This window comes from Canis aureus, chromosome 15, assembly GCF_053574225.1.
Source record: "Canis aureus isolate CA01 chromosome 15, VMU_Caureus_v.1.0, whole genome shotgun sequence".
In the NCBI taxonomy this organism is placed as follows: domain Eukaryota; kingdom Metazoa; phylum Chordata; class Mammalia; order Carnivora; family Canidae; genus Canis; species Canis aureus.
Window position 1 is genome coordinate 8238724 of NC_135625.1, and position 24708 is coordinate 8263431.

Consider the following 24708-nt stretch of genomic DNA (forward strand, 5'->3'; position numbering starts at 1 on the left):
AACTAGGTCCAGGTAATGGGGGATCTTGGGAACTTGTGTGCACATCCCAGTGGGGGAGCTTTAAAGAATGGAGGTGGAAGGGGGGCTGTCTGGGGCTGGCCAGCCACATGATACCCATCAGATTTCAAGTATTTGGCCAGCCCAGGGTGCATGCAGAGAAGGCAGGAGCCAGACTCACAGCCAGGGTTAATGAACCAGGCTATGACTCCCACTAAACCCCAGCATTTTCTTAGCCTTTGTATCCCATTGCCCTTCTTCCACCGCTTCCATCCAACCACTGGAAGTCCAGGTAACCATATTTGCATATAGAGGCTCTGGGCTGTTGGAGTGTGAGCCTCTGTCAACCAGACCAGCAGGGGTGACAAAGGCCAGCATAGGAGTTTCATACTGCTTTTGGGTGAACCCAGGAAGTGCTGAAGTTGCTGGAGTAGGTGGGCAGTCACCACCCGGTGCCTTCAAAAGGCAAGTTCCCCTCTTTTGGAACAAGGAGAGGACTTTAAACATTTCCAGGGACTCAGGCTGGCTGAGATTGCCCAATGGTGGTTCCCTGACGCTGAGCTGAAGTACAAAATTCTAAGGATATTTGGGCAGGTGTCAGCTGAAACCTCTCCAGGAAGACAAGAGCTGCTCCTTGGTTCCCAAGTAGACTCGAAAACATTTGACGACTCTGGCCATCCAAGAACAAAATCCCTATGTCTTCCCGCTCATCACAGGAGTTATCTGGACCTACAGGAGCTCTCATAAAGTTTTATTAGAGATTCAGTTAGGTCGTGGGAAGCCTGGTTGGATTTCAAGTTTTGACACTATCAGTTCTCAGGGTCTGAGCTGAAGCAGATAATTCTGAGGATGCTTCAGTTCAGGATAACTTTCTCCATTATCTTCACAGAGGCGAGTGATCCCTGGGCCCCCAAGTGTTCTTTAAAAACTTTGTGGAGGTTCTGGTGGAGCAAGGATGCCCGGAAATGGCCGCAGCTTGCTATGTGGAGAGGGTTTCTAGGAGGGGTTCAGAGGGAAAACCAGGCATAGCCCAGTTAACTCCCTGAAATGAAGATGGAGTAGAGATGGAGCAGATAAAAGGAGAAGGGAGAGCTACTTGGGGAGGGAACCTGAGCTCCATGAATAGGGACCACCAACCCCAACTGTCAGAGTAGACAAGCACATCTCCCCACCCTCACCCCTGCCCCCAGCCTTATCCCCTGGGTGTTCAGGCACAGCCGCGGTCAGTGCTTGCTTTGGAAGTGGTGCTGTTTAGAGAGCGCTACAGAGTTCCTGTCCTGCTTGACGTGACATTCTCCCCAGGGCTCATTCTTTTCTCTTTTTTAATATATCTGATTTTGTTTCCCCCTTTTCTGTGTTTCAATCCTAAGCTCTCTGCCTATTGTTCGACCATCTTAAAAAGTTCAGTCTGATCAGGTATGTCCATCAATCTCATCATCTTGTAGAACTCTTGTCTCAGAGATTTCTGAGGTGTCACAACGAATATTGTTGCCAGCTGTGCATGTTGCTCCCTGTCGCATGGAGTTGTCTCTTGGCTCTCATCCTGGGATTCCCACCAGAGTGTTCTCTTGAGTTTTCCACTACTTTCCTATTGTCACTGTAATGAATTACCATACACTTAGTAACTAAAAACAACAGAAAATATTTCTTTCTTTTTTTTTTTTTACAGGTTTGGAGGCCTAAAACCTACAATGAGTCATTTTAGTAGTCGTATGGTGGTATCTCACTGGAGAGACCCCTATGGATTCTCTATGTTTCTTACATACTTCATTGTCTCATTTGATGAAAATACTTTGCTGCAGTTTTCACAATTGGCCTTGGTTCTTTAAAAGCAAATAACTTTGCTTAGTAAAATTATATATGGAGAAAATATAGAAGTGATGTATACTGAATTGTTTCATTGAAGATCTAGTAGGTTCCTTGAGAATAGAGAGTGTGCCTCATTTGTCCATATGTCTGCAATGTGTGTTAAGAAAAAACTCCAGGACCACCGTCATCATTACTCTTCCCCCATTTTGAGTTACTACCATTGGTAATTAAGCACTGTTGTCACCTCTGTGTCTACTTCATACATTTCAGCAAACCCTAGGTTTCTGTTCATCAAAACAAATGAATAAATATCCTACCTCAAGTGTAATAATATCGCCTATTCCTCCTTGAATATACTTGGCCAGGACTTTTAGATACTGGCTGTTCTCTTTTATACTTCCAGTTCTTTCCTTGGTCAAAAGCAGGGAGTCTGATGCAGGCTATGGTAAGGCATGGTTGGACAGGATGGTTAAGACCTCTAGTTCCTGTTTCTACCCTAAATGTAGAAGGGCACATTCGGTTTGGGAGTCAGCTGGAATCTCAGGAGGAATCCATTTGAGAAGACCAGACTTGAAAGGTAACAGGGGGAGCCAAGGGTGGAATAAAGCCATAAAAAATGACTTAAGCCCCAAAGATCAGTTGTATGGAGCTAATGTTCTTAGACTCAGTTTTCCTATAAGTAGATCCTTATCATTTCCCATTGCCTGGGCCCCCGAGCTGTATCATGGCTCTGTCATGCTATTATCTGAAAGTCACTAACTCTTGGAGAATATAAGCAGAGGAGGTTTGGAGACAAAAAACACTGTTAGGAAAATGCCCCATTTTCTGTTACCCATCTCCTCTTCTGTTTCACTGATGAAGCACAGATGGTTCTAAACACCTTGAAAGCCCCTGACTGCAGTTCATCCAAGTCCATCTTACCAGACCTAGGATGTGATGCACACAATCAGGAGGGAGCATTCAGATACCAGGGAACTATGGTTCTCTCAAACACTGACTATCCCATAGGACGTAGTGGGATGTAGGTAGTGTAGGTCGTGGAGTCTTTGGCCTATGTGTAGGATTCTCTCAAGTGCTCAGTTTCTCAAACTGAATAAGTCTTTTATAAACTTGTTTTGTTACCTGAGGAGACTTGGTTCAAAAAAGAATAGATTTGCACGAAGATAGTAATGGTTCTCATGGGTGAAGGTGTCCATACAGACAGGTGGAAAATGACTTCATTTCAGTCCGCACTCACCAGGACTAGTAGAATGTCCCTGCATCATGAGGACATTTCAATACCTCCCTACAGGTATCTGGGGACAGGGGTGTCCTATGATAGCAGAACGGCCTTCAAGGGAGGACAAAGAGTCCTTGTTATTTTGGATGCTCATGGAAGTGGGCAGTTTTGAATGGAAGTAATTGTCAAATGGGAACATAAGCTACGGACACTTTGGCAATGAAATGGAACAGCAATCTTTCAAGTCAGTTAAAGTGATTTTGACTAGATTGACAAGAAGTTGGTTTGAACGAGGACAGGGTATTTTGTCTGAGAACTTGTTTCAGACTCTGCTAACTAAAGTGAAACTCAGTCATTCTGTTCTGAGCTCCCACAGGCTTCCCATCAGGCTGTGGAAACTGCCATGTTCTATGTTACTTTGCTGGACATGTATTTTCCAATGAAAGTCTGAGGTTCTAGGGCACCTGGGTGGCTCAAAAGGTTAAGCATCTGCGTTTGGCTCAGGTCATGATCCTGGAGTCCAGGGATCCAGCCCCGTTTTGCTCAGCAGGGAGTCTGCTTCTCCCTCTGCCCCTGCCTTCCCACTTGTGTATACCAGCTCTCTCTCAATTGAAAAACAAACAAACAAACAAATAAGTAAATCTATCTATAAAGTCTGAACTTATGTTTCCCAAGCAAGGAGGTGAGACATTTGTTATGTTCCTCTCAATATCTCCTTTTCAAAAAGTGCAGGACAGTGAAATACCACTGGGCTGAAAGACAGAACTGCTAGATTTGAGTTCTGAAGCTCCACTCTGGCTTCTAACTGGAAGTGTGGGACACAGAACCAGGGCAGTTTCAAATCTCAGATGCTCCTCTGGTCGGTGATCTATAGTTGCCAAACATCACTATGCAGGAGATTTGATCGGACATGTGGTTTTAAAAATTCAGATTCTTAACTTAAAATTCCGAATATGAAAGTGTGAGAGTCGGGAACAGACCTCTGGTTTTCAAAAACATTCTAGGTGACTAGAATCAACTTTCTAAAAAAGATTTTTTTTATTTATTCATGATAGACACCGAGAGAGATGCAGAGACACAGGCAGAGGGGGAAGCAGGCTTCCTCTGGGGAGCCCGATGTGGAACTCGATCCCAGGACCCCGGGATCATGATCTGAGTCAAAGGCAGATGCTCAACCATTGAGCCACCCAAGCATCCCTAGGTGACTAGAATCAATTTGGCTCTAGAAACACTGATTTATATTACCTCCAAGGCCACTTCTAGCTCTAACATTTTAATATTCTAAGAATTCTTGTAAATCTGAGTGTGACACTTATCCTTAGTTTTTATGATTGAACAAGAAACCCGGTCTGTGGGTGTGTATGCGTGTGTGCATATATGCATAATATGTAGCATGAAATGTAGAACCATATCCAATCCGTAATTCTTGGTAAATGAGAACAATGTTAGTGAGGAGAGAGAAGGGAGGAAAAGGTATGGCACAATTTGCACACACTGGGGAATAATCTATGTACATTTATGGTGTGAAGGAATTGTGTGATTTGTAAGGGACAAGAAGCCTGAGGAAGTCATTTTCAACTTGAGTGCCTGAGTAAGTGGTAACAATATTTACTAAGATCTAGAACAGTAAATGGAGATCAGTTTTGGAAAGGAAGGGATAAAGTGCAATAAAAACTAGTTATTTGTGGGTGCCCATCAGAGATCCAGTTAGGGAAGACCAATGCCCTGTAAAACTTTAGCATGAAGTTGAAGTCGGAAATACAGTGTAGGATTTTTATCAGACAAAGCTCATTTAGGTCAACAGAAATCATGCTGGGTATTCAGAACATGAAATTTAATGCAAAGGATTGCTTACACAGGTAGCAGATGGTCAAAAGTCCACAGAGATTAATAAGTACAGGCCTGGAAGAGGAAATGGGAAAGGCACAATCAGCGGCAGGGGTCCGAAATCCTGGTGTTAGCTACCTACAGCTGGAGGCTGGATGTATGAGTATGGCACACAGCACAGCTGGTGCTCAGACCTCTAAGTCAAGAACAGCTCATGAATGATGCTTAAGACTTTAAGAAGGAGTGCTCCATGGCTGGGGCCCAGACAAGTGGGGTGGAGACATCCTGCAGCCAATGTTCAGACTTTTGAGGGGAAGATACGGCCAAACAGGGGCCATGGAGAACCAGGGTACACAGCAAAACAGGTTGTGGCCCAGCCATGCCTTTATGGGTGCTGGGTGCTGTTAGTTCCTTCAAGGGTTATTGCAAGGCTGCTGAGAAAGCCAAAAGGAGTTGGAGCCTGGAGCCAACCATCTGTTGCTGTTGGGGTGCTGCTGGCCAGAGCTGGAAATGAAAGGGACTGTCTTCACCCTTCATCTTAATTTCCTGCCTACTGCCAATGTCTTGCATTAAAGGGGCTAATGGGAAGCAACTGGCCTCAAGGTCTGGAAGATGCAGTGTGCAGGGCATCCATGCACTGCCGTGGAGTGGAATAGAGAATGGAGGCTTGGAGCCTGGAAAGGCTGGTGAGGAGGTAATGCCACATCAACAGGAGAGGCTGAAACCACGGGAGCTCCTGGAATTGCTTAGAGACATGTGTAATATGAAGATGGATGAAACCAGGGTGTGTGCAATCGCAAGAAAGGGAGAACATAGGAGAAAAGGGAAGAAGAGAAGGAAAGTAGCTGGAAGACTTCTATCTTCAAGGGCAGAGGAGACAGGAATGAAGGAGGAGACAGACCACATTGTGAAATGCTTGTGAAGTATCGAGGTAACAAGAAATACCAACCATAGATTGCCGAGGGTGCCCCTAGAGTCTTTACAAAGAGCATGGTGACCAACACATGTCTAAGAGTTCATGGTCTCCTCATTAAGAGAAATCTCAGCAGCATGAAGGTGGTAGAGGATGTTTCTGTAAGTCGAGAAGCAGAGGAAGACACTATACACACCACTGTTAATTTTGCAAGGAAAGAGGAGGGAAAAAAAAAAAAACAGAAAGAACAGGGGATGAGACCTAAATACATTTAGATTCTCAAAGGCAGTTAGTTTTATCTGAGGCCTGGGCAAACAACTTCTGGGAAGACCCCAGGACCTGTGATACTTGCAAAAAGAGAGCTTCTTCCACCAACTCGTCTCTTGCGTAGTTTTCAGAATAAAAACATCAGCCCATTAGCCATGAAGATATGTAGCAGCACCAGAACATTTTTTAGAAACATGTTTTGATTTCTTTTTACAGCCTTTATAAATTGGCTCATCCTTGGAAGTAAGTTGTGTTTTATTCTGCTCTCCTTTATTTACATCTCTACAGAAAGCAGGCTTAGTCAAATAGGTAAGGGAATTCTCCAGACCGAGCCAAGGGGCTGTCTTTCTTCTGTTCTGGAGCAGTGTGCTGTCAGTCTAGGATGACAGTGGCCTATGACATATATATTGCTAGCCCTGAAAGCTGGGAGTCTGAATTTTGGCAAATAAGGGCAAAAACAAACCTGTGTGCTGTTACCATCAGCAAGGATCACAAGGTCACAGGAGGGATCTTGGAAAGTGTCCAACTCTTCTGCAGCTGTTTCCACTTCTTCTTCCACCCAGCTGCTCACCGGAGCTGCTATAAATAATCCCTGTTCAGGCTTCTGCTCTCAGCCAGAGAGCCATTTTGTGGACATGCTAAGAACATAAGACCAAAAGCCAAAGTGTTGCTGTGACTAAGCCGGCAACAGTGGCATCTTCTGGGGTCTCTATCTCCTCCGCTGTAATGAAGGTGTTGAATTAGACTATCTCTAGGAACCCTGCTCTTGAAGAGGCCATGACTGCTACATTCTCACTACAAGAGGCCAGCATGAAGACGCTACCCAATCTTTGGCCAGCTTAAACTTTGACACAGGCCCTTTTCATTATGGCACTTGATGTCCCAGATTGAACAGGGAGGGGAAGCCATGCTAACAGCTATCTGTGAAGGAGCCGGAGAAGCATGAGCCAGCAGGACTGCTAAGGCGGCCACAATTTGTGTCCATCACGTGGGCATGTACTATGTGGTTGAGTCGTCTCATATTACAGAGACCAGAGTCTGAACGACAAAGACCCAGGGTCACAGCTCTGTCTGAAGCCAGGGTTTTAGAACATTTCAACCATGGTCCCACCTTTCCATTCTACCTGTTTAATCTGTTAATCTGCTCACTCACTTTATCAATCCATAAAATAATTAAGGGGGCCTCTGCCAGCAAGTGAGGATTCCGAAGGTCAACATAACACAGTGCCTTCCCCCAGGCCCCTCACGGCCTACAGATCATATTTCTCTGCAGTGTCAGAAGCTGGATTGACAGCTTCATTCAAAGAATGCCCATGTTGGAGGTCAAGAGAATAAATCCAGAGATGTTTGCCGCATGGAGCTCACAGCCAGAGGATCTTTGCTTCTCACTTCCTGTAGCTCCGGTTTGGCTTTTAATTATTCTTCCTTTTTTTGCAGCAAAGTGGCGTCAGTTCAGCTCTACAGCCCCCAATCTTATCTTCAAAGGAAAGGCACTCAACCTCACAGCGACCATCCATCTCTGACACTGCATCCTTCTGTGTATAGCTCCATGGGCTGTGTGGAGAAAGTAAGGCCTCAGTTATCCAGTACTTGGTGACCAGAAAGCAACATAACATCACCCAGGCCAAAAACACAATTCCCTATTATCGAGTCTCCTGCAGACACCGAGTACACGCTTGGTGATCAGAAAAAGCACATGTCACGTGAGCAGCTGTATGGGAGCTCAGATTCCCTGCACAACTTACACAGTGTCCCTACTGGGTATTCAATTCCTTCTGCCATAGTCATTTCTAGGATATCTAGAAGCAGAGTATGTCTTCCTGGGATGGAGGCAGTCTACTTTCTAATTTTAATAACATTCCTTCCCAATGTGTGATTGTTTTCATGTCTCCAAATTAATAGTCTCAGATATATGACAAAAGGTAAAGATGGTGCTGTTTATACTGTAGGCAGGTCAACGATAGGCCACATGCAACGATAGACCACAGCCATGTGGCTGTGGAGTTTCAAGAGTTTAGGTGCAAAGATAAAAGAAACCTGAGGCTGATCCATTCTGTAAGAAATATCAATGAATAATGGGTTTAATTCTGGAATTCAGGGTGATGTGGACAATGAGTTTTTCTTCAGAACAAAGATTAAGCTGAAGAGAGTAAAGGTATTTTGAGATAAATGATTGAAAAAAGTTTTTGGTGACAGATGTTCTCAGGAGAAATAATACAAAGAACTGGCAGTCACTCCCAAAGGGAACTTGTTCTTGGAAAATACAGCTTTGAGGAGGAGAAAGAACACATATTGCTGTCTAATACTTGAGATAATACCATGCTGAAGAAACACTGAACCTGTTCGTACCCCAGTTAGGACTCAGACCAACAGAAAGTAATTGCACAGCCTTAGATTTCTGCTCAAAGTAAGAGGAAATTTTTAAGAGAGTCCAAAGTTGAACTGGGGATATTGTAATAGACTACTGAAGTTCATCAGGCATCTAGCCAATCAACTGACATGGAATACTCATAAGGTGTTTAAATACTTAATTGAGGCACATAATAAGAATGAGAATGATGATTAAAAAAAGAATGATAAGCAGACAATAATAATATTGTACTTTCTCAGGCACAGAGGATGTGTCTGGCTTTGTTTAAGCAGATTATAGAAAGAGAGGGATTATTAAACCTTCCCAAACAGTTATTTCTCACGTCAAACAATGAGTAATGGGATCTCTGGACAACACGAGGAGACTCAGCAAAAGACATCATTCCTAGGCCCCATGTCTCTGTATGGTTGCTCAATTTAGAGCTAATGGCAATAAAAATGGGGTCATAGTTTGACGATATTCATGATGTAATATTCATTTTGTCAATTAAAACTTTCAGTTAAACACGGAGATATCATAAAGAGCATCCTACACAAAAGTTTTTTTAGACTCCATGGTTTCAGAATAAATATCCTAAAACATGGTGGCATAGGAGATGACACTTTTATTCTCTCAGTGTCCAGGGACGACAAGTGAACATCAAGAATTCAGCAGGGCCCCAGGGCTTGTGCAGCCCAGTCACTGACCAAGGCCTTGCAAAATTTCTCTTGGCCTCTGTTTAGTAAAGAAGACAAATGGACTTAGGTTTTCACCTCTCCTAAGGCTTATTCAAATTCATAAACTGGAAATGGTCATGGTCACAGTAGGAATTAATTGTCTTGTCGAATCAAAAATCTTTCAGCAGAGACTACCAATTCTGTAAACAGAATAAGCCATAGTGACACTTCCAAACCACGAGCTAACCCCGTGCCTACCTCCCTGCATCTACAACTGCCAAAACCATAATGTGTAAAAAAGGTGCAAGCCTACGACATACTCCAATTAAGTCAAAAGTATATAAAGAATATTGGTGTAGAATTACCTGAGGAAAAGTTAAAATTAGGCATAATAACACTGGATTTAAGATATAGACCTGTCAGAAAGGAGCTTTAAAGGAATGTTTCCCAAAAGCATAAAACCATCCAGAGGATTTCACTTGTTGTAGACCCGAGACACACCTAGACAGACAATGATATTCATTAAGACCTTCATCATCTTTGTATATTGGAATCATAGTAGACAGAGATGAAGGTGTAGAAGCAAAGCATGGACACCATATTCCCAAATAATTGGTTACAGCTACAAACATTCTGGCTGGTGAGGATAAGGTGTTCCTATGTGATACCTGAGCTCTTTTGGGAGAATGATCTTCCCTGTCCTTGATCACTAATGTCTAACTCTCCTTGGCTCGCTTGAGGTTACTCAAAATGAAAAAGGACACCCATTAAGATTTCCACTGAACATAGAAACACTGAAGAAAGTCTGTTCAGAAATAAGTAGGGGCAGTTAGCTTGAGAAAGATCTGAAGGTGCTGTCTGTTGTGGGAGGCAAGATTAGGAGCTGGGCTGACCTGAATGGTCTCTGTCAGGGAGGGACCACACCCAAATCCTGTAATCCAATCTAGCAATTCCAGTGGATTAGAGGACTTTGTGCCTTATCCCAGGGCCCAAAAGCCATGAAAGGTGGAGGTGAGGGTCACTATCGGACATTTGGAAACTGGCACAGTGAGAGGAGCATCCCTTTGCGACCCGAAGCTCCTGGTTGAATGTATCTTGTGGACACTGTTTCTGCAGACATGGAGGCTGCCCACCTCCACCCCTCAGAGGAGCCTCAGTTCAGCGCCTCTCCCAAACCCCAGTTATGCTGGTCAAGGAGAGGCGGTGCTGAAGTCCACGGAGGACCCTCTGTGCCCGAGACGACATCCCCTGCATCAAAGACTCTCTCCTCCCCGACTGACCCATTGGCTCCCGCATCAGCAGGGCTGCCTCCCACCAAGACGCCTCTGAGTTGGAGGAGCCTTTCCCAGGTGGGAGCCGGGCTTCAGAACATGGGCAACACTTGCTATGTGAATGCGACCCTACAGTGTCTGACCTACACAGAGCCCCTCGCCAGCTACATGCTGTCCCAGCAGCACGGGACCACCTGTAGGAGGCAGACATCCTGCATGCTGTGTACCCTGCAGGCTCACCTGACGCGGGTTCTCTGCCATCCTGGACTTGTGCTCCGGCCCCTGCCACTCCTGCTCGCCGCCTTCCACAGACACAAGCAGGAAGATGCCCATGAGTATCTCATGTTCATTCTGGATGCAATGCAGCAAGCATGCTTGCCTGAGGACAAGCCCTCAGACCCTGAGCGTCCTCAGGACAGCACCCTCATCCAGCAACTCTTTGGGGGGTACTGGAGGTCTCAAATCCAGTGTCTCCACTGCCAAGGCATTTCGAGCACTCTGGAACCTTACCTGGACATCAGCCTGGACATCGGGGCTGCTCACAGCGTCAGCCAAGCTTTGAAGCAGTAGGTGAAGCCCGAACTGCTGGAAGGTGAAAATGCCTACCATTGTAGTAAGTGTCTGGAGAAGGTGCCTGCGTCCAAGGTGTTGACTTTGCACACTTCCCCGAAGGTCCTCATCCTGGTCTTGAAACGATTCTCAGACTTGACAGGCAACAAAATGACTAAGGAGGTGCAATATCCTGAGCGCCTTGACATGCAACACTACCTGTCTGAGCAGAGGGCAGGACCCTTGGTTTATGTGCTCTATGCCGTGCTATTGCACGCTGGGAGGAGTCGCCACAGTGGACATTACTTCTGTTTTGTAAAGGCAGGAAATGGCCAGTGGTATAAAATGGATGATGCTAAGGTCAGCACCTGTGATGTGACTTGCGCGCTGCGCCAACCTGCCTATGTCCTCTTTTATATGCAGAAGACTGATCTGGAGAGAGACCTTGGGAGGGAGTCAGTCAAGGAGGGAGGACTCGCATCTCCCGAGGCAGACCCCACAGTGGTGGGTGAGGCCTCAGGAGAGCCGGCAACGGATCCCTCCGTGAACCTTCCTGAATTGGAGGAGCATGGGGAAGAGACCTCAAGGCAACAAATGACATTAGACCAGTGGACATGCCTCCAAGAATGCAACTGCCCTAAGCCTGAACTCAATGTCAGGAGAAGAGAAATTGCTCTTCCTGAGAACGCAGTCATCCTTCACCACTCCAAATACAGACCTGAGATGCCGAAGAATCATCCTCAGCCGACCGTCGACCTGCTCACCACTGCAGCTGGGATGCTCCCACCTCAGGTGGCCGGGGACGTGGCCAAAGTCCTGCGTGTGCCAGGGAGAGCCAGACCTACCAAGAGGATGAGCAAGAAGGGACAGAGTTCTGGGGAAGCAGTCCAGGGATGTGTCTCCTAACTTTGGTGCACATGGGCGCACACACCCACACACACAGCGTCACTCACTCACTCCAAACCCGAACACAGTCCCATACTAGAAATATTTTGTGTTGTGTGAAGTGTGTGTTCTATATGTATGGAAGTACCATCTATATGGTGTGCTCATGGGATATGGCCTTCAACTGAAACTTGAGGACACTGATATTTAAACCTGGTTCATTATCATGAACTTATATTGGGATAGTGTGGATTTCATATGGGGTGTATCGAGGAACCTGCCTCTCCTTCAGCCTTGGGGAGAGAGGGGGCCACTTGCAGGTGAGAGGCAGTGAGCAATCAGGGTTGAGAGTGGATATGATGCTGAGGACCTGGGGTTGAAGTCAGTATGTTTGACCCTTTCGTCATGCTCCCCACTTCCCAATGCTTTTCTTCTATTTATATTGAAAGAATATTTCTCTGAACATAAGTATGTATTGGGTCTTGCTAGCGATGTGTCTTGGTCATTGCTTGGAAATTGTAAGATGGAAATTAAGGGCTTATTTTTGGGGCGATAACTGCATCCAGACATGATTGAACCACAGTGATTTTATTATGTTCCCTTCACTCTCTCCCACATTAAGACTGAAGAGAAGCAAACTAACAAGGACTCTTATTCCAAAGGGAAATGCCCAGCCTCCCACTGAACATAACTTTTTTTTTTTAAAAACATCAGTGCTTTTTTTTTAATTTTTATTTATTTATGATAAGCACACAGTGAGAGAGAGAGAGAGAGAGAGAGGCAGAGACATAGGCAGAGGGAGAAGCAGGCTCCATGCACCGGGAGCCCGACGTGGGATTCGATCCCGGGTCTCCAGGATCGCGCCCTGGGCCAAAGGCAGGCGCCAAACCGCTGCGCCACCCAGGGATCCCCTGAACATAACTTTTTATGACTATTTTGCTACCGTCTACTCTGTGGCATCTCTGACCCAGAAGAAGTGGACTCTGGATTTCAGACCAGTTCAAATTCAAATTTGGACCTGGGTTGATACCTCTGGAAAACAGTGCCAAGTTCATGAGTCTACCAAAGCGTTTTGAGGTCAGGTTATAGGTGTTCTGTGTTATCATTGCATTTCTTACAGAAGAGTTTGACAAGTTCATTGTAGAATGGAAATTATTGCATGACCACCAAACGCCTCTGAGTGTGACTGTAGATGTGCAGTTGTAACATCACATCATAATGTTATTTTCACTCTGTATTCAAACTTGGACATGCCACCCTTACTGGATAGTAAGGGACAATAGGATCTGTGCAGAAGAAATCAGGCTTTTTTGGAGATTTTCATGTACCTAAGACAAATTAGAGATCTAAGGTGTCAGGGTTTCTTTCATTTCTGGGAATTGTGTTTCTTTTGACCAATACAGTTTATTGTGTCGTAAAGAGTGAGGGAACCTGTATGCATGTCTTGCCAAGAGTTCCCTAAGAGGATCTGCAGGTATCCCCGTCCTCTGAAGACTGTCATAGGGAATGAGACAGCTCATGGACTCGGGGACTTGTCCTCCACAGCAGAGGACCCTGAGGAGGTGTCTGTGGGAATGAGGATATGTCCCCACCTGGACTGTTGTGGTGAACCAGCAATTCCTCCGCTGAGCTGGATGGAAACAGTCAAGTCCACAACGTGCTGGGTGTCCTGCTTTTGTGCGCCTACACATACACTCCCCCCACTACACAGATGCTGCAGTTTTTCTTTAGGTAAATCTATAGGAATGTCAAATCGTGCTTCCCAGTCTGGAATGTCAGTTTGTCTTAGTGAAATCCATTTTCTAACAAATGTAGGGAAATCATCCTGGCAATTTGTAACCTGGTTGTAAACAGAAATTAACAAGTTAATCTGAAATTGTTTATAAATGTCTGAATTTCTGATTTAGAAAAAGATCCCATCCAGAGTTTTGCAAATTACACCATGTTTTCTCCTAGAAGACATTTTCTGTACTTGTTGATATTATTTCTCTGAAATTGTTATGTAAAATATTGCATCTGCTTTGTTTGTTTTTGCTCTAAAATGTTATTACAAAGTTGAGTGTTTTTTTATTCTTAATAAAAAATTCCCACATATAATTTGGTGTGCAGGCTTTTTCTCCCCAGTATTTCAGAACCTTGAAACAGTTATTTTATTTCCAGGCTGGCTCCTCACAGAGGCCTCTTTGCCTGCTTCCCCTGAGTGGAATTCCACAGCCACCTCTAGGTCACCTGCAGCTCAAATTCATATCCCCCCCCCCATGGGAATTTCTCACTCCTACTCACTGGCTCAATATAGGGAAAGCGCCAGCAGCCATTTAAGAGGAAATGCAATGGGACATAGGGACATTATTCTTCAGGGTCTCTTCAATTATGAGATCTCTGACCAGGAAGATGCTTGTATGAGAAATTAAGGGGGAGGGAGTAGATTGAACCAGAAGCACACCATCTCTGTCCAAGGCTAGCAGAGACCCCTAGGAGGGATGACGGGAGATGGTTGGATAACACACTGTGGGGACGGTGGAGGCTGGACAGTCAGCAGATGGATTCTCTGGTTAGGTGTCTGGACGTCAATGCTCATCCTGTCCAGGTATCCATTAGTCACTCGTGGGGTGTCTCTCTATATCAAGATCTATTAGTCATGAGGACAAACCAAGAATCTGCAGAGCCTCCCACAGAACAGATTCACGAGTTCTTTTTCTTTTAAAGATCGATTTATTCATTTATTTATTTATGATAGACAGAGAGTTATAGAGAGGGGCAGAGACACAGGAGGAGGAAGAAGCAGGCTCCATGCCCGGAGCCTGACGTGGGACTCGATCCCGGGTTTCCAGGATCATGCCCTGGGCCAAAGGCAGGCGCCAAACCACTGAGCCACTCAGGGATCCACAGATTCGTGAGTTTTTTCCTGAGAAACTGGAATTGCCAATCCTGGATGGAGTTCTAGGTGGACCTCATAACTGTTTCCAGGTTACAATGTGTTGAGACCTGGCTCCATCAACCTGTGGCAAAATGTCAGGCTGGAATTGTTTTCACAATAGAAATCTGGGCTGCAATTGGGTTTTGGGGACAGCCCCAAAGGGAGATTCCATGCCAGTATATGGAGGTTTAATCTGGGAGGCCACATCCAATCAATGATCTGTGAGCTTGACAAGGAGGGTAGGTTCCTGGCCATGGTGGGTGAATGTAAGCAGAAGGATTACCTGACTCCCCTTCATGAGCTTTTGTGTTGTCCAGCAGGAGAAAACAAAGTCAGGACTTTTCACAGGTGATATCTTAGGGCATGTGTCTCGTGGCAGGTTTGAGCTCAGGCAGGAGACAGGAAACAGCTTCTAGGGAGATTGCTTCCTCCTGTGAGGTGTGCATCATCCCATTACCAGCTGCTCCAATAGAAGACACCACAGATGGACCATATCTTAGCTCTGCCTCTCCACTTCATAGAAATGAAGCACAGTAAAGGCATGGAGATGAGAACAATCCATTCCACGGTGATATTATTAAAAGTGCTCATTTTAATGGGAAAAGAACCCCACCCCTGCGGTGATAAGGGGACATAAAATACATTAGCCTCCTGTTACCAGAGGGTCAGATGTGAAGGTTTCAATACAGTGTTTTAGTTTCTTTAGAAGAAGCCATTGCATTCACTCTTCTGGCAGTGGACCGAGCTAATCCTGTCTTCAGAGTGTAGGGATAGAGGAACATTCCTCAGCATCTTAAAAGCCATCTATGGAAACAGCTCAGCAAACATCATTCTCAATGGGGAAACACTGGGAGCCTTTCCCCTAAGATCAGGAACAAGGCAGGGATGGCCACTCTCACCCCTGCTATTCAACATAAGATACCTAGGAATCAACCTCCCCAAAGAGGTAAAGGATCTATACCCTAAAAACTACAGAACACATTTAAGGATATGGAGGGAGACACAAAGAGATGGAAAATATTCCAAGCTCACGGATTGGAAGAAGTAATATTATGAAAATGTCAAGGGTACCCAGGGAGATTCACACATTTAATGCAATCCCTATCAAAACACTGAGGACTTTCTTTAGAGATTTGGAACAAATTATCTTAAGATTTGTGTGGAAATAGAAAAGACCCTGAATAGCCAGGGGAATATTAAAAAGAAAATCATAGCTGTCTTTAAAATTTTTAGTGATACTTTGTGTGATACACGATTTGGAATATATACAGAATCAATACATTTTGTTGCATTAGGGATTTTTCCATTTGGAGACATCTCAGTAAATCAGTTCCACGTGGTGGCCCTAGCATGTTGGGGCTCACATGCCAGCGATCACACAGAAGCAAAGAATTGAAGGACACATGGAACCTGAAGACTCCATAAGCAAGGAAGGGAACTCGGGGAGAGAATGGAATCTTAAGAAATCCCTCACGGAGGAAGAGCATGGAGTGAAGACACTCTGGGTGCAGAGACGGGGGACGGTGGAGCATAAGGAAGAGCCCCGCCGTCTGGAGGATATCCGATGCTGCCAATTCCTTCCAATGTGGCTGCTTTTGCCCTTGGAGTGTTCTAGATAATGTCTGCTTGAGGGCAACCTCCCAACTCAGTGACATTTTCAAGACTTTTCCAACAATGTAGTTTGGTTCTGGGGTTTTCTGTGCACAGTCTGGATCCCTGCTCAGTGAGAGGCTCCATCTCACTCTCCAACTGGCACAGATCTATCCCCTTAGCTCTCTACTCAATCTGTCTGATGAATAAATAAAATTTAAAGAAACCCTGATATATTCTCCACAAAATTCAAACTGTCTCATTATTTTCTAATAACTGTGATTCGCGAATGTTATAATTAATTCTGAAAGGAAATAATGGAAACATTAAATGCATGTATATGTGACCAATGTTTGAAAGAACACGAGAACACTGCCCAAATCATAAGAATCAGCATAATCAATAAAAGAAAAGAATCAGCATAATGACACATTAATTACCTTTCAACAATGCATTAGTCAATCTTGCCCCTAAGAAATATAATTGTTACATAGCACCCATTAGTTAACCTCAAAACCCACATTCATTCAGTGGAGAATGTCTTTCTGAGGTGTCACCCAAGGACCAAAATTGGAGTGGAAGTGATCTGAAATCCTGTGCCCACCTCTTCTTTGTCAGGAGGTTGTCACACAGACGGATGACAGTAAAGTGTCTGGACAGGTTAGAGTTGCTGGGATATGGAGGAATTCCCTGCGGGAGATGGGTCCTTGCCAGGCACTTTCTCTTCAGTCAAAGGTGGGGGTGGATTATGAAGGGGCTGTGATTCAATCAACATGATCTAATCAGGCACGATGCATTTAACTCCTGAAATATAAGCATTTCATTGCCTCTTTGCATTTCCAAATATTATCAAGCACCAGGTTTATGGGTTGACTTCTCAATATATATTTTGTGCCCATAATTTCTTGAAAAGAAGTCTGTCGCCATACAAGGCTGTAGGTCATCGACGTACACAGTAGTTTGTCATTTCTTTGTGTAGGTGCCCTGGGTTTTCAAATCGGTGCTGGTTGTATATGACCAAACACATTGCTGCCAACACTCCACCCATGCTGGTTTGGACAAATGGTCTTTCAATATAAAGAGAAGATAAGCAATGGGATGAGGGATGCATGAGGACACGGTCAGACATGCTCACACTGACCCCAGGTCCTCAGCATCATTTCCACACTCAAAGCTGCCTCTCACTGCTTCTAATCCTTTCACCTTCAAGTGGCCCCATTTTTCCCCAAGGCTGAAGGAAGGGAGGATTCACCCAATGTGCATCCAACTGTGCTAAATACATCTATTACTAATATCCATAACCTATACCTGTTTGTTCACATAACTCTGTCATCTTCCATATCTGGATGGGAGTGGATTTTCCTTTGGGAAGATAGGTTTGGCTCTGTTTGGTTGGGTTTGCTTTGGTTTGGTTTGGTTTTGTTTGGTTTGGTTTTTTAATGGCAGGGAAGCAGAAGACATGTCAGTTGACTAGAGGGGAGAGCACAGGACTGCTCAGACCTTTTTCCGCTAGCCTTTCTCCCTGGTCTCCCTGTGTACATGGACTGAATCCCCTCCACAGCGCATGAAGTCCTAATTGTGCTGGAGAGCCCAGCATTAAGGCCCTTTGCTCAAGCCTGCCTGCCTCCTCACCCTTGTGCCCTATATTCCTGCAAGTCCAATAATCCTTAGACTACTTTGCTAGTTCCAATCCCAACATGCCCCCGTGAGGATAGACCTTCTTACCTTTGGACCTCTGGGATTTTCATAGGCTTCCAGAAAGTAGGGAATATTTCTATTTATGTACGCATCTCTTGAGGGCCCAGGAAGCTGCATTTTCCTCAGAAGCCATGAGATAGCAATAGGGTGGCATTCATGGGATGAGACGGACGCCTGAGGCTCAAGGGGCCAGACTCTGATCCGGGTCACATAATGATTGCATGAATGGGAGTTACTCAGGGCTTGGGGGTGGGAGAAGGATCCCACATTGTGGCTTTTCTACTGCCTTTTGACATATTAAACCTTAGTGTGCTCATAGAGGAGCTCCTCTACCCTCCACCTACAGGCATCTGCACAGAGAAAGGGAACACCCTAAGCAAATGCTCTGGAGTGAGAAAAGAGCAGTCAGTTGTTTTTCTAAAAAAAAAAAAAAAAGAAATTCTCTGAATACAAATATGGAAGTGCTTGGTGTGGTTTGGTTTCATTTCGCATGGTGTTGTATTGTTTTGTTTCCATGGGCCCATATCAGAGATATCCCTGAGAATGAGAGACTGAGAGAGAACAAGAGTGAGAGAGAGAGACACCGTGGCCTTGGTCTTGTGGTATTTAGATGACTTGTCAACCATTGCCTCCTAAGGAAATCATCAGGAGGGTAAAAAATCTCCTTGCCCAGGTCTCAGAAAGGAGGCATTATGATCCAACATTAAAGTTGGATCCAGAATATGTATAGAGGGAAACCTCCCACTCACCCCATTAAAGACCAACCTGTGACCCAGGGCCCATACAGTACACAGGGCTCCCTCACAGGGTGCACACGATCAATGTTCCCTATGCAGTCTTCACCAAGGAGACTGGGTGTGCAGGAGACCCTCAAAGTCTACAGATCCCCCAAAACTATCAAGTTGTTGTCCCGTCTCAGTTAATTAAGGCTGGAGGAATTAAATTAACTATAGAGAGTTTCAGAATTGCTGAGGTTACAAAAAAAGCACAAAATCAAAAGAAACACATGGATGCATTTTATCGGTGCTAACATTTTATTAAGGGAAATAAAACACTACACACAAATCTAAATTAACGCTGAGAATAACTGAAATGCACAGATGAAATATTGCCCACCACAATTCCCACAAAGCTACCACCACAGTCTAGAAAAACTCATCTCAGGAGAAAACAATATGTCCATTTGCAGGGCCCACAGTGGGTTCTTGATGCCAAAACCCCAAAGGCACACATGTGTACACCACAGACACATTAACATCTTAGATTCTATTTCCAATGGAGTAACAAGTGCTGATTCAAATTTCCCTCCATTTATTGGAAAACCTATTTACAGAAGAGAAAATTTACATTCCAGAGGGAAGACTACCCTTTGCCACAGCACACAGATTTCCCTAAAGAAAAGTGCAAGGTGTGTTTTGGGGGGTGGGTGTCTGTGCATAGCCCCAGGGGCATGAGAGGCAGCACGCTGTGGACCCAGGAATTTCCATGCAAAGCAGCTGAGCAAGTGCTGATTCCCCACATGAGTCCAGGAGGGGCCACGTCCTGAGGTCCGCAGTCACCCCGTCAGGGTGCAGTGGGGTGGAGGACAATGTCCGAGGCAGGAGCTGGCTCATTCGCTCTCAGTGTCTTCTGAGGATGAGGACACCTGTAGGTCACCGTGGAGGACACTCCAGGGGCCACAGACACAGGCTCCGTCCAACAGGTGGGAGGCAGGAGGACCCTGAGCAGGTCCTGGCTTCTCAGGAGGAAGGATGAGGGAGCTGCGAGGAACCGGGAGCTCCAGCAGCTTCTGTCCAATCTAGTGAAGACCATTCTCAGGGGCTGAGTGGGGGCCCACGCAGAGGGCGGCCGTGGGGGCTCGGTGCATGGCTGCAGCGACTCCAGGTGAGGTGTGGCAGGTGTGGGCTGGGGGCCCTTGCTCGGATGGAGGGCAGGTGTCTTCCTGGGCTGCGGGGGCCTGGCTGTGCATCCACGGGCACGTTTGCTTCCTGGAGGACACAGATTTCCTGAATTCCCCACAGGGACTCCCTGGATGCTCCTGCGGGTGTGCTGGCTGGGGCTCCACCATGCTTTCTTTTGGGGGTTCAGGGTCCTGTCTAGGGGCATCTGGGCACATTTCTTGCCTGGAGCCTGGGGGGGGGCGCATTTGGAATTGTCTGCCAATGCGTTGCTGACAGCGGGACGGGTGTTCTCCTCAGGATACTTGGGTGGTGCCTGGGTGTGTCCCAGCCCATGGCCCTGGGAGCCAGCCTGGGGACCCTCGAGGGACACTCTGCAGGGCCTCTTGTCTCTCGCTGCACAACCAGGCTGTCAGCCCTGACACAGTGTTGGCGAGCCGGCTGAGGGGTGTCAGCGATCGGCACTTCCTGGGCACCAGGAGGTCCACCAGGTGGGCTGAGGCTAACTTGAGGGCTTCTGAGACGAGATGTGGAATGGGACCAGACACTCATGACTGGATTGTCAGTACGTGGTCCATCAGCAGGGCAGGCTCAGGGATAGAAGGCCTCCTGGTGGTGTAGACAGGCATCGGCATGTGTGGACACTGTGGGAATGGAGAACACATGGGACTCCATGAGTTTGGCCCCAGCACTAAGTCAAAATGAACACTCAGGAAAGAAAGAAAGAAACCAACTAACGGCCAAGACCTTAGTAACAACCCCATCCCCCGGAACAGGGAAAGAAAAAGATGGGATCTGTTGATCTGACTCACCCTGGGAGTAGGGAATGCAGTTGCAGGGCTGGTCCGGAACAAAGGTATGACTGGATGCTTTTGATGCCCTTGAGACATTGTGGGGGGACAGGGAAAGTCCTGCCTCACAGCGATGCTTCTTCCATTGGACCAGCTCTTCCATCCACTATGCTCATGAGGCAATAGGAGTCCTGATGCTGGAGAGTCATGGTGGCAGCTCATGAGAGGGGATGGGCAGGGGGGTAATGTGTCATGAAGGACAGAGGCCTGTTCTCTGAGGTGGTATGTGCTCCAGGAGTGCCCGCCAATGACCATCACATGCCAACCAGCCACGGTTCACACACATACAAGGCATAAGGCAATATCATGGGCACCAAGGAAAAAAAGGGTGCAAAGACCACGCTGCTCAACTGCCACTGGTCAGAGAGGAAGTGGAGCCCCACCTCCCCCAGGAGGCACATGGAGCCCAGGGAGTGCCCAAGGGCACAGTCCGGGATGCAGCGCACACTCACCCTCACATAGTCACACGATTCCGTGTCTTCCTTCCAGGTGCGCTTCTGCCCCTCCTGGGGTCTCCTGGGGAACCTGTGGAGCAGGGCCTTCCTCTGCTCGGCTTCTTGCCTGCACCAGAAATCAAAGCATGGAAAGGAGAAGGAACTCCCTTCCCTGGCTTCCAGCCAGACACCTGCTCGGTGCTTGGGCCAACCTGGTCCTTTCCCTCCTCAGCCACTCTCTGCCCACCTCTGCACCACCCTGACTACAGTGACCCACCAGGTCATCCAGGCAGTTTGTTTCATGCAGAGTCAGAAAGGGTCTGCCTTGGCATGTGCCAAGCTCCATACATTCACTGGTGCAGGGACACTTGTCCAGCCACAAACCCCACACCAAATCAGCAGGGACAGCTCCATCACCCAAATGTGGACCCTGTTAGTCTGGGAGCTCCTCTGCCTGCCTCGCCCAGCCTGGCTCTGCCTGCAGCCGCCCTGCACACTGTGCATGCACACGGACTCGGGGTCTGTCGTGTCAGCCCTGGCGATCGGGTCACAAGCCCCATTCCTCACCTTCGTCTCTCTGCCTTCTCCCTCTCAGCCTGGTCCAATGCCCAGCCTGGTGCCGCTGGTCCCGCTGACTCCATGGCTCAACATTCTCCTTCAGCCTCCTGGAGCCCAAGTCCATGGGAACAAGGGTCGTGCCCCAGTGTTTTATGGGGCATCTGGTGCTTGATGCCTTGTGTCCAAAGGCCCCACAGTCCCTGCACTTTACCTGGGGGTGGAAGGGGCAGGGGTCAGTGCATCCACTCAAATGCCAGTGAACCTGCCAAGCACATGAATGGGAGGCCGTCCTCATGGAGTGGCACATGGGATGAGGACAGGGGACATCCTATCTGGCTAGTGAAGTGTCAGTATAGTGAAGACCTCAGGATGCATCCTCTCACAGCCAGTGGGAGGGCAGGGCTGGGAGGTGGGATTGCAGGTGTCAGGTTGAAGACAGGTGAAAACATCATTAAGATTTGGGACAAACACAAGCGTGGATCTAATCTTATGGTGCCCTGAGACTGATGCTCAGAGCCTCTGAGTGTCCCAATGTGTAGACTGCTGGGATTCCAGCCCATGTCAGGATGGACAACAGGGTCCGGTCAATGATCTTCTGTGAGCCTAGCCTGTCGCAAGACTCCTGGCAGAGCTCCTGCTTCAAAACCCATGCCAGCCTCCCCACTCACCCTGGGAGGCGGGACAGGGGATGGGGGGTCCGCTACATGAGAGGGGGTGCTGGCTGCAGATGGGGGGCCCCAGCAAGAGGATAGGTCCTGTGGCTGAGGGTCTTCTCTCTAGGGACTCCTGACGCTGTTGCTCTTTTTACAGGTTTGCTTTTATGTCCAACTCAGCCCATTGTGAGACCCTGGCACAACCTGGATGGCCCCAGGACCCTGTGGAGCGCTGCCTCCCTGTTGCGTCCTGGACACAGCCACACTGGCCCAGGCACACGGGACACACGTCCTTGAGGGGAGACGGCTCGGCTGTGCACCTCAGGAGGCCGAGGGGCCACTGTGGCCGTGCACGAGAGTGTGAGCAACAAACACTGGTGGCGTGATTTTAAAAACCCCAAACAAGAAAAAACTTAAAGTAGTGCCTTCCATCCTCAACGTGGGAGTAGCGCCTTCCACGGATCTTATTTCTTTGCCCTTTTGCAATGTGCAGGAATGAGTGAGTGGCTGCCTTCCGATGCTCTCTAGGGCAGACTCCTCCCTGGCACAAGAAATTACAGTCACGTGAAGCAAACTGCCCTTTGTCCTCAAAGAAATTGTTTCAAAAGAAAAGTTTTTTAAAATATTTGCTTGATATTATCTGCCTTGTTCTTATTGACTTGAAATGTTGGCATTTTCTAACTGTGCCTTGTTGGCTACAGTAATTCATTATTCCTGTCAAAACTGAAAAGTGCCCTAATTGAATGTGTTTGAATGTTATCCTTGCACAGTTTTTTAAATCGAGAGACAAAATGTTTTACCTCACTGTTGGACATACATTCCAAGCTTTTCAATTTTAGGAGAAAAAAAAATCGTGTTTTCCGGTATTGTAAATTTTAGTCTATTTCGTATACATTGTATTAAAACTGCCACATCAATTTTAATGTAGAGATTTTGCAAATCCTAGGGGAGGTGGTGGCCCTGGTGAGCCAGAGCCTGCAGGAGGGAGAACGGGACTTCAAGGTGAAAGTGAGGTCCATCCTGTGCCACCTGCGCCACCAGCCCAGTTGGCCCCTGGAGGTGGTGGAGCTGTGTCCGAAGTACCAGCAGACTGTGGTGGCCATCGACCTGGCAGGAGACGAGACCATTAAAGGGAGCAGTGTCTTCCTGGGACACGTGAAGGGCTACCAGGAGGCTGTGAGGAGAGGCATCCACCGCACTGTGCATGCAGGGGAGTGGGCTCAGCGGAGGTGGTCAAAGAGGCTGTGGACACGCTCAAGACGGAGAGGCTGGGCCATGGCTACCACACGCTGCAGGACGAGGCCCTTTATGACAGGCTGCAGCAGGAAAACATGCACTTCGAGATCTGCCCCTGGTCCCGTTACCTCACAGGCCCCTGGAACTCGGACACGGAGCATGCAGTGGTTCGGCTCAAACATGACCAGGCTACCTACTCCCTCAACACGGATGACCCACTCATCTTCAAGTCCACCCTGGAACGGATTACCAGATGCCCAAAGAGGGCATGGACTTTGCCGAGGAGGAGTTTAAGAGACTGAACATCAATGCGGCAAAGTTTAGTTTCCTCCCAGAAGATGAAAAGAAGCAGCTTCTTGATCTGCTCTCTAAAGCCTATGGGATGTCATCTTTGGATGCTTCAGGGCAGCATCCCTGAAGACATTATGGCCACCTCTCCAAGCCCTCCCCCTGGGGATGGAGCCTCAGTTCCCTGGGTTGAACGACACTTACCTTTACTCTTTCAAGGAAGACGATGATGCCCATAGTCCACTTCTGCTGCTCTTGAAGCCATGTGCCTGTTTCTAGACACAGGAATACCTCAGCACACCACATCTCTCCTGACTACGGGCCAGAGTCTGGTTGAATCTGAAGCCTCCCTCCTATAGTGACGCATGTGAAAATCTGGTGCTTAATAAAGAACTCAAAGGCTGGTATTGTTGGGGGAAAAAAAAGGAGATGATCATATTTCTTTCTTTCTTTCTTTTTTTTTTTTTTTGGAGGACTGACTTTGTTTATTAAGGGAACCGAGAACAGATCACGTACCCTGGAACCTGAGTTATGCAGGAAGGTAGAAAATATCTACAGTGACTGGGTGACAGAACGGAGCACAGCACAAGGTCCCAGGCCAGCCCACCATGGGACACTGCCCCACTCCCTGCATGGAATACTAAAACCGAGTGGTTTTAGCAGCTGCCCCAAGACTCCAGTAATGATGCAATGGAACAAGGATTCTATACGGCTCCCCTCAGCTTCCCCGGAGAGAGTGGATGTGAACAGGTCAGAGGCCTGTCCGCGACAAAGTGGGGCGGCCAAGGCTGCCTCTGTCCTGGCCACTTGGGGCTGGAGCA

The 24708-nt window shown here is 47.1% G+C and overlaps 1 protein-coding gene and 2 pseudogenes across 1 annotated transcript; 2 read left to right on the top strand and 1 right to left on the bottom strand.

The window, feature by feature from the left end:
- Window positions 1-7444: 7444 nt before the first annotated feature.
- On the bottom strand, window positions 7445-7722 carry LOC144284102 (beta-defensin 107A-like; the record flags this gene model as incomplete). Its single annotated transcript, XM_077848458.1, has 2 exons — window positions 7445-7549; window positions 7705-7722. Coding segments are annotated over 2 exons (123 nt in total), but the record flags the coding sequence as incomplete, so codon positions are not given.
- Window positions 7723-10177: 2455 nt separating this feature from the next.
- On the top strand, window positions 10178-12970 carry LOC144284103 (ubiquitin carboxyl-terminal hydrolase 17-like protein 6; annotated as a pseudogene).
- Window positions 12971-14244: 1274 nt separating this feature from the next.
- Window positions 14245-24249, top strand: LOC144284104 (adenosine deaminase pseudogene; annotated as a pseudogene).
- Window positions 24250-24708: the final 459 nt, after the last annotated feature.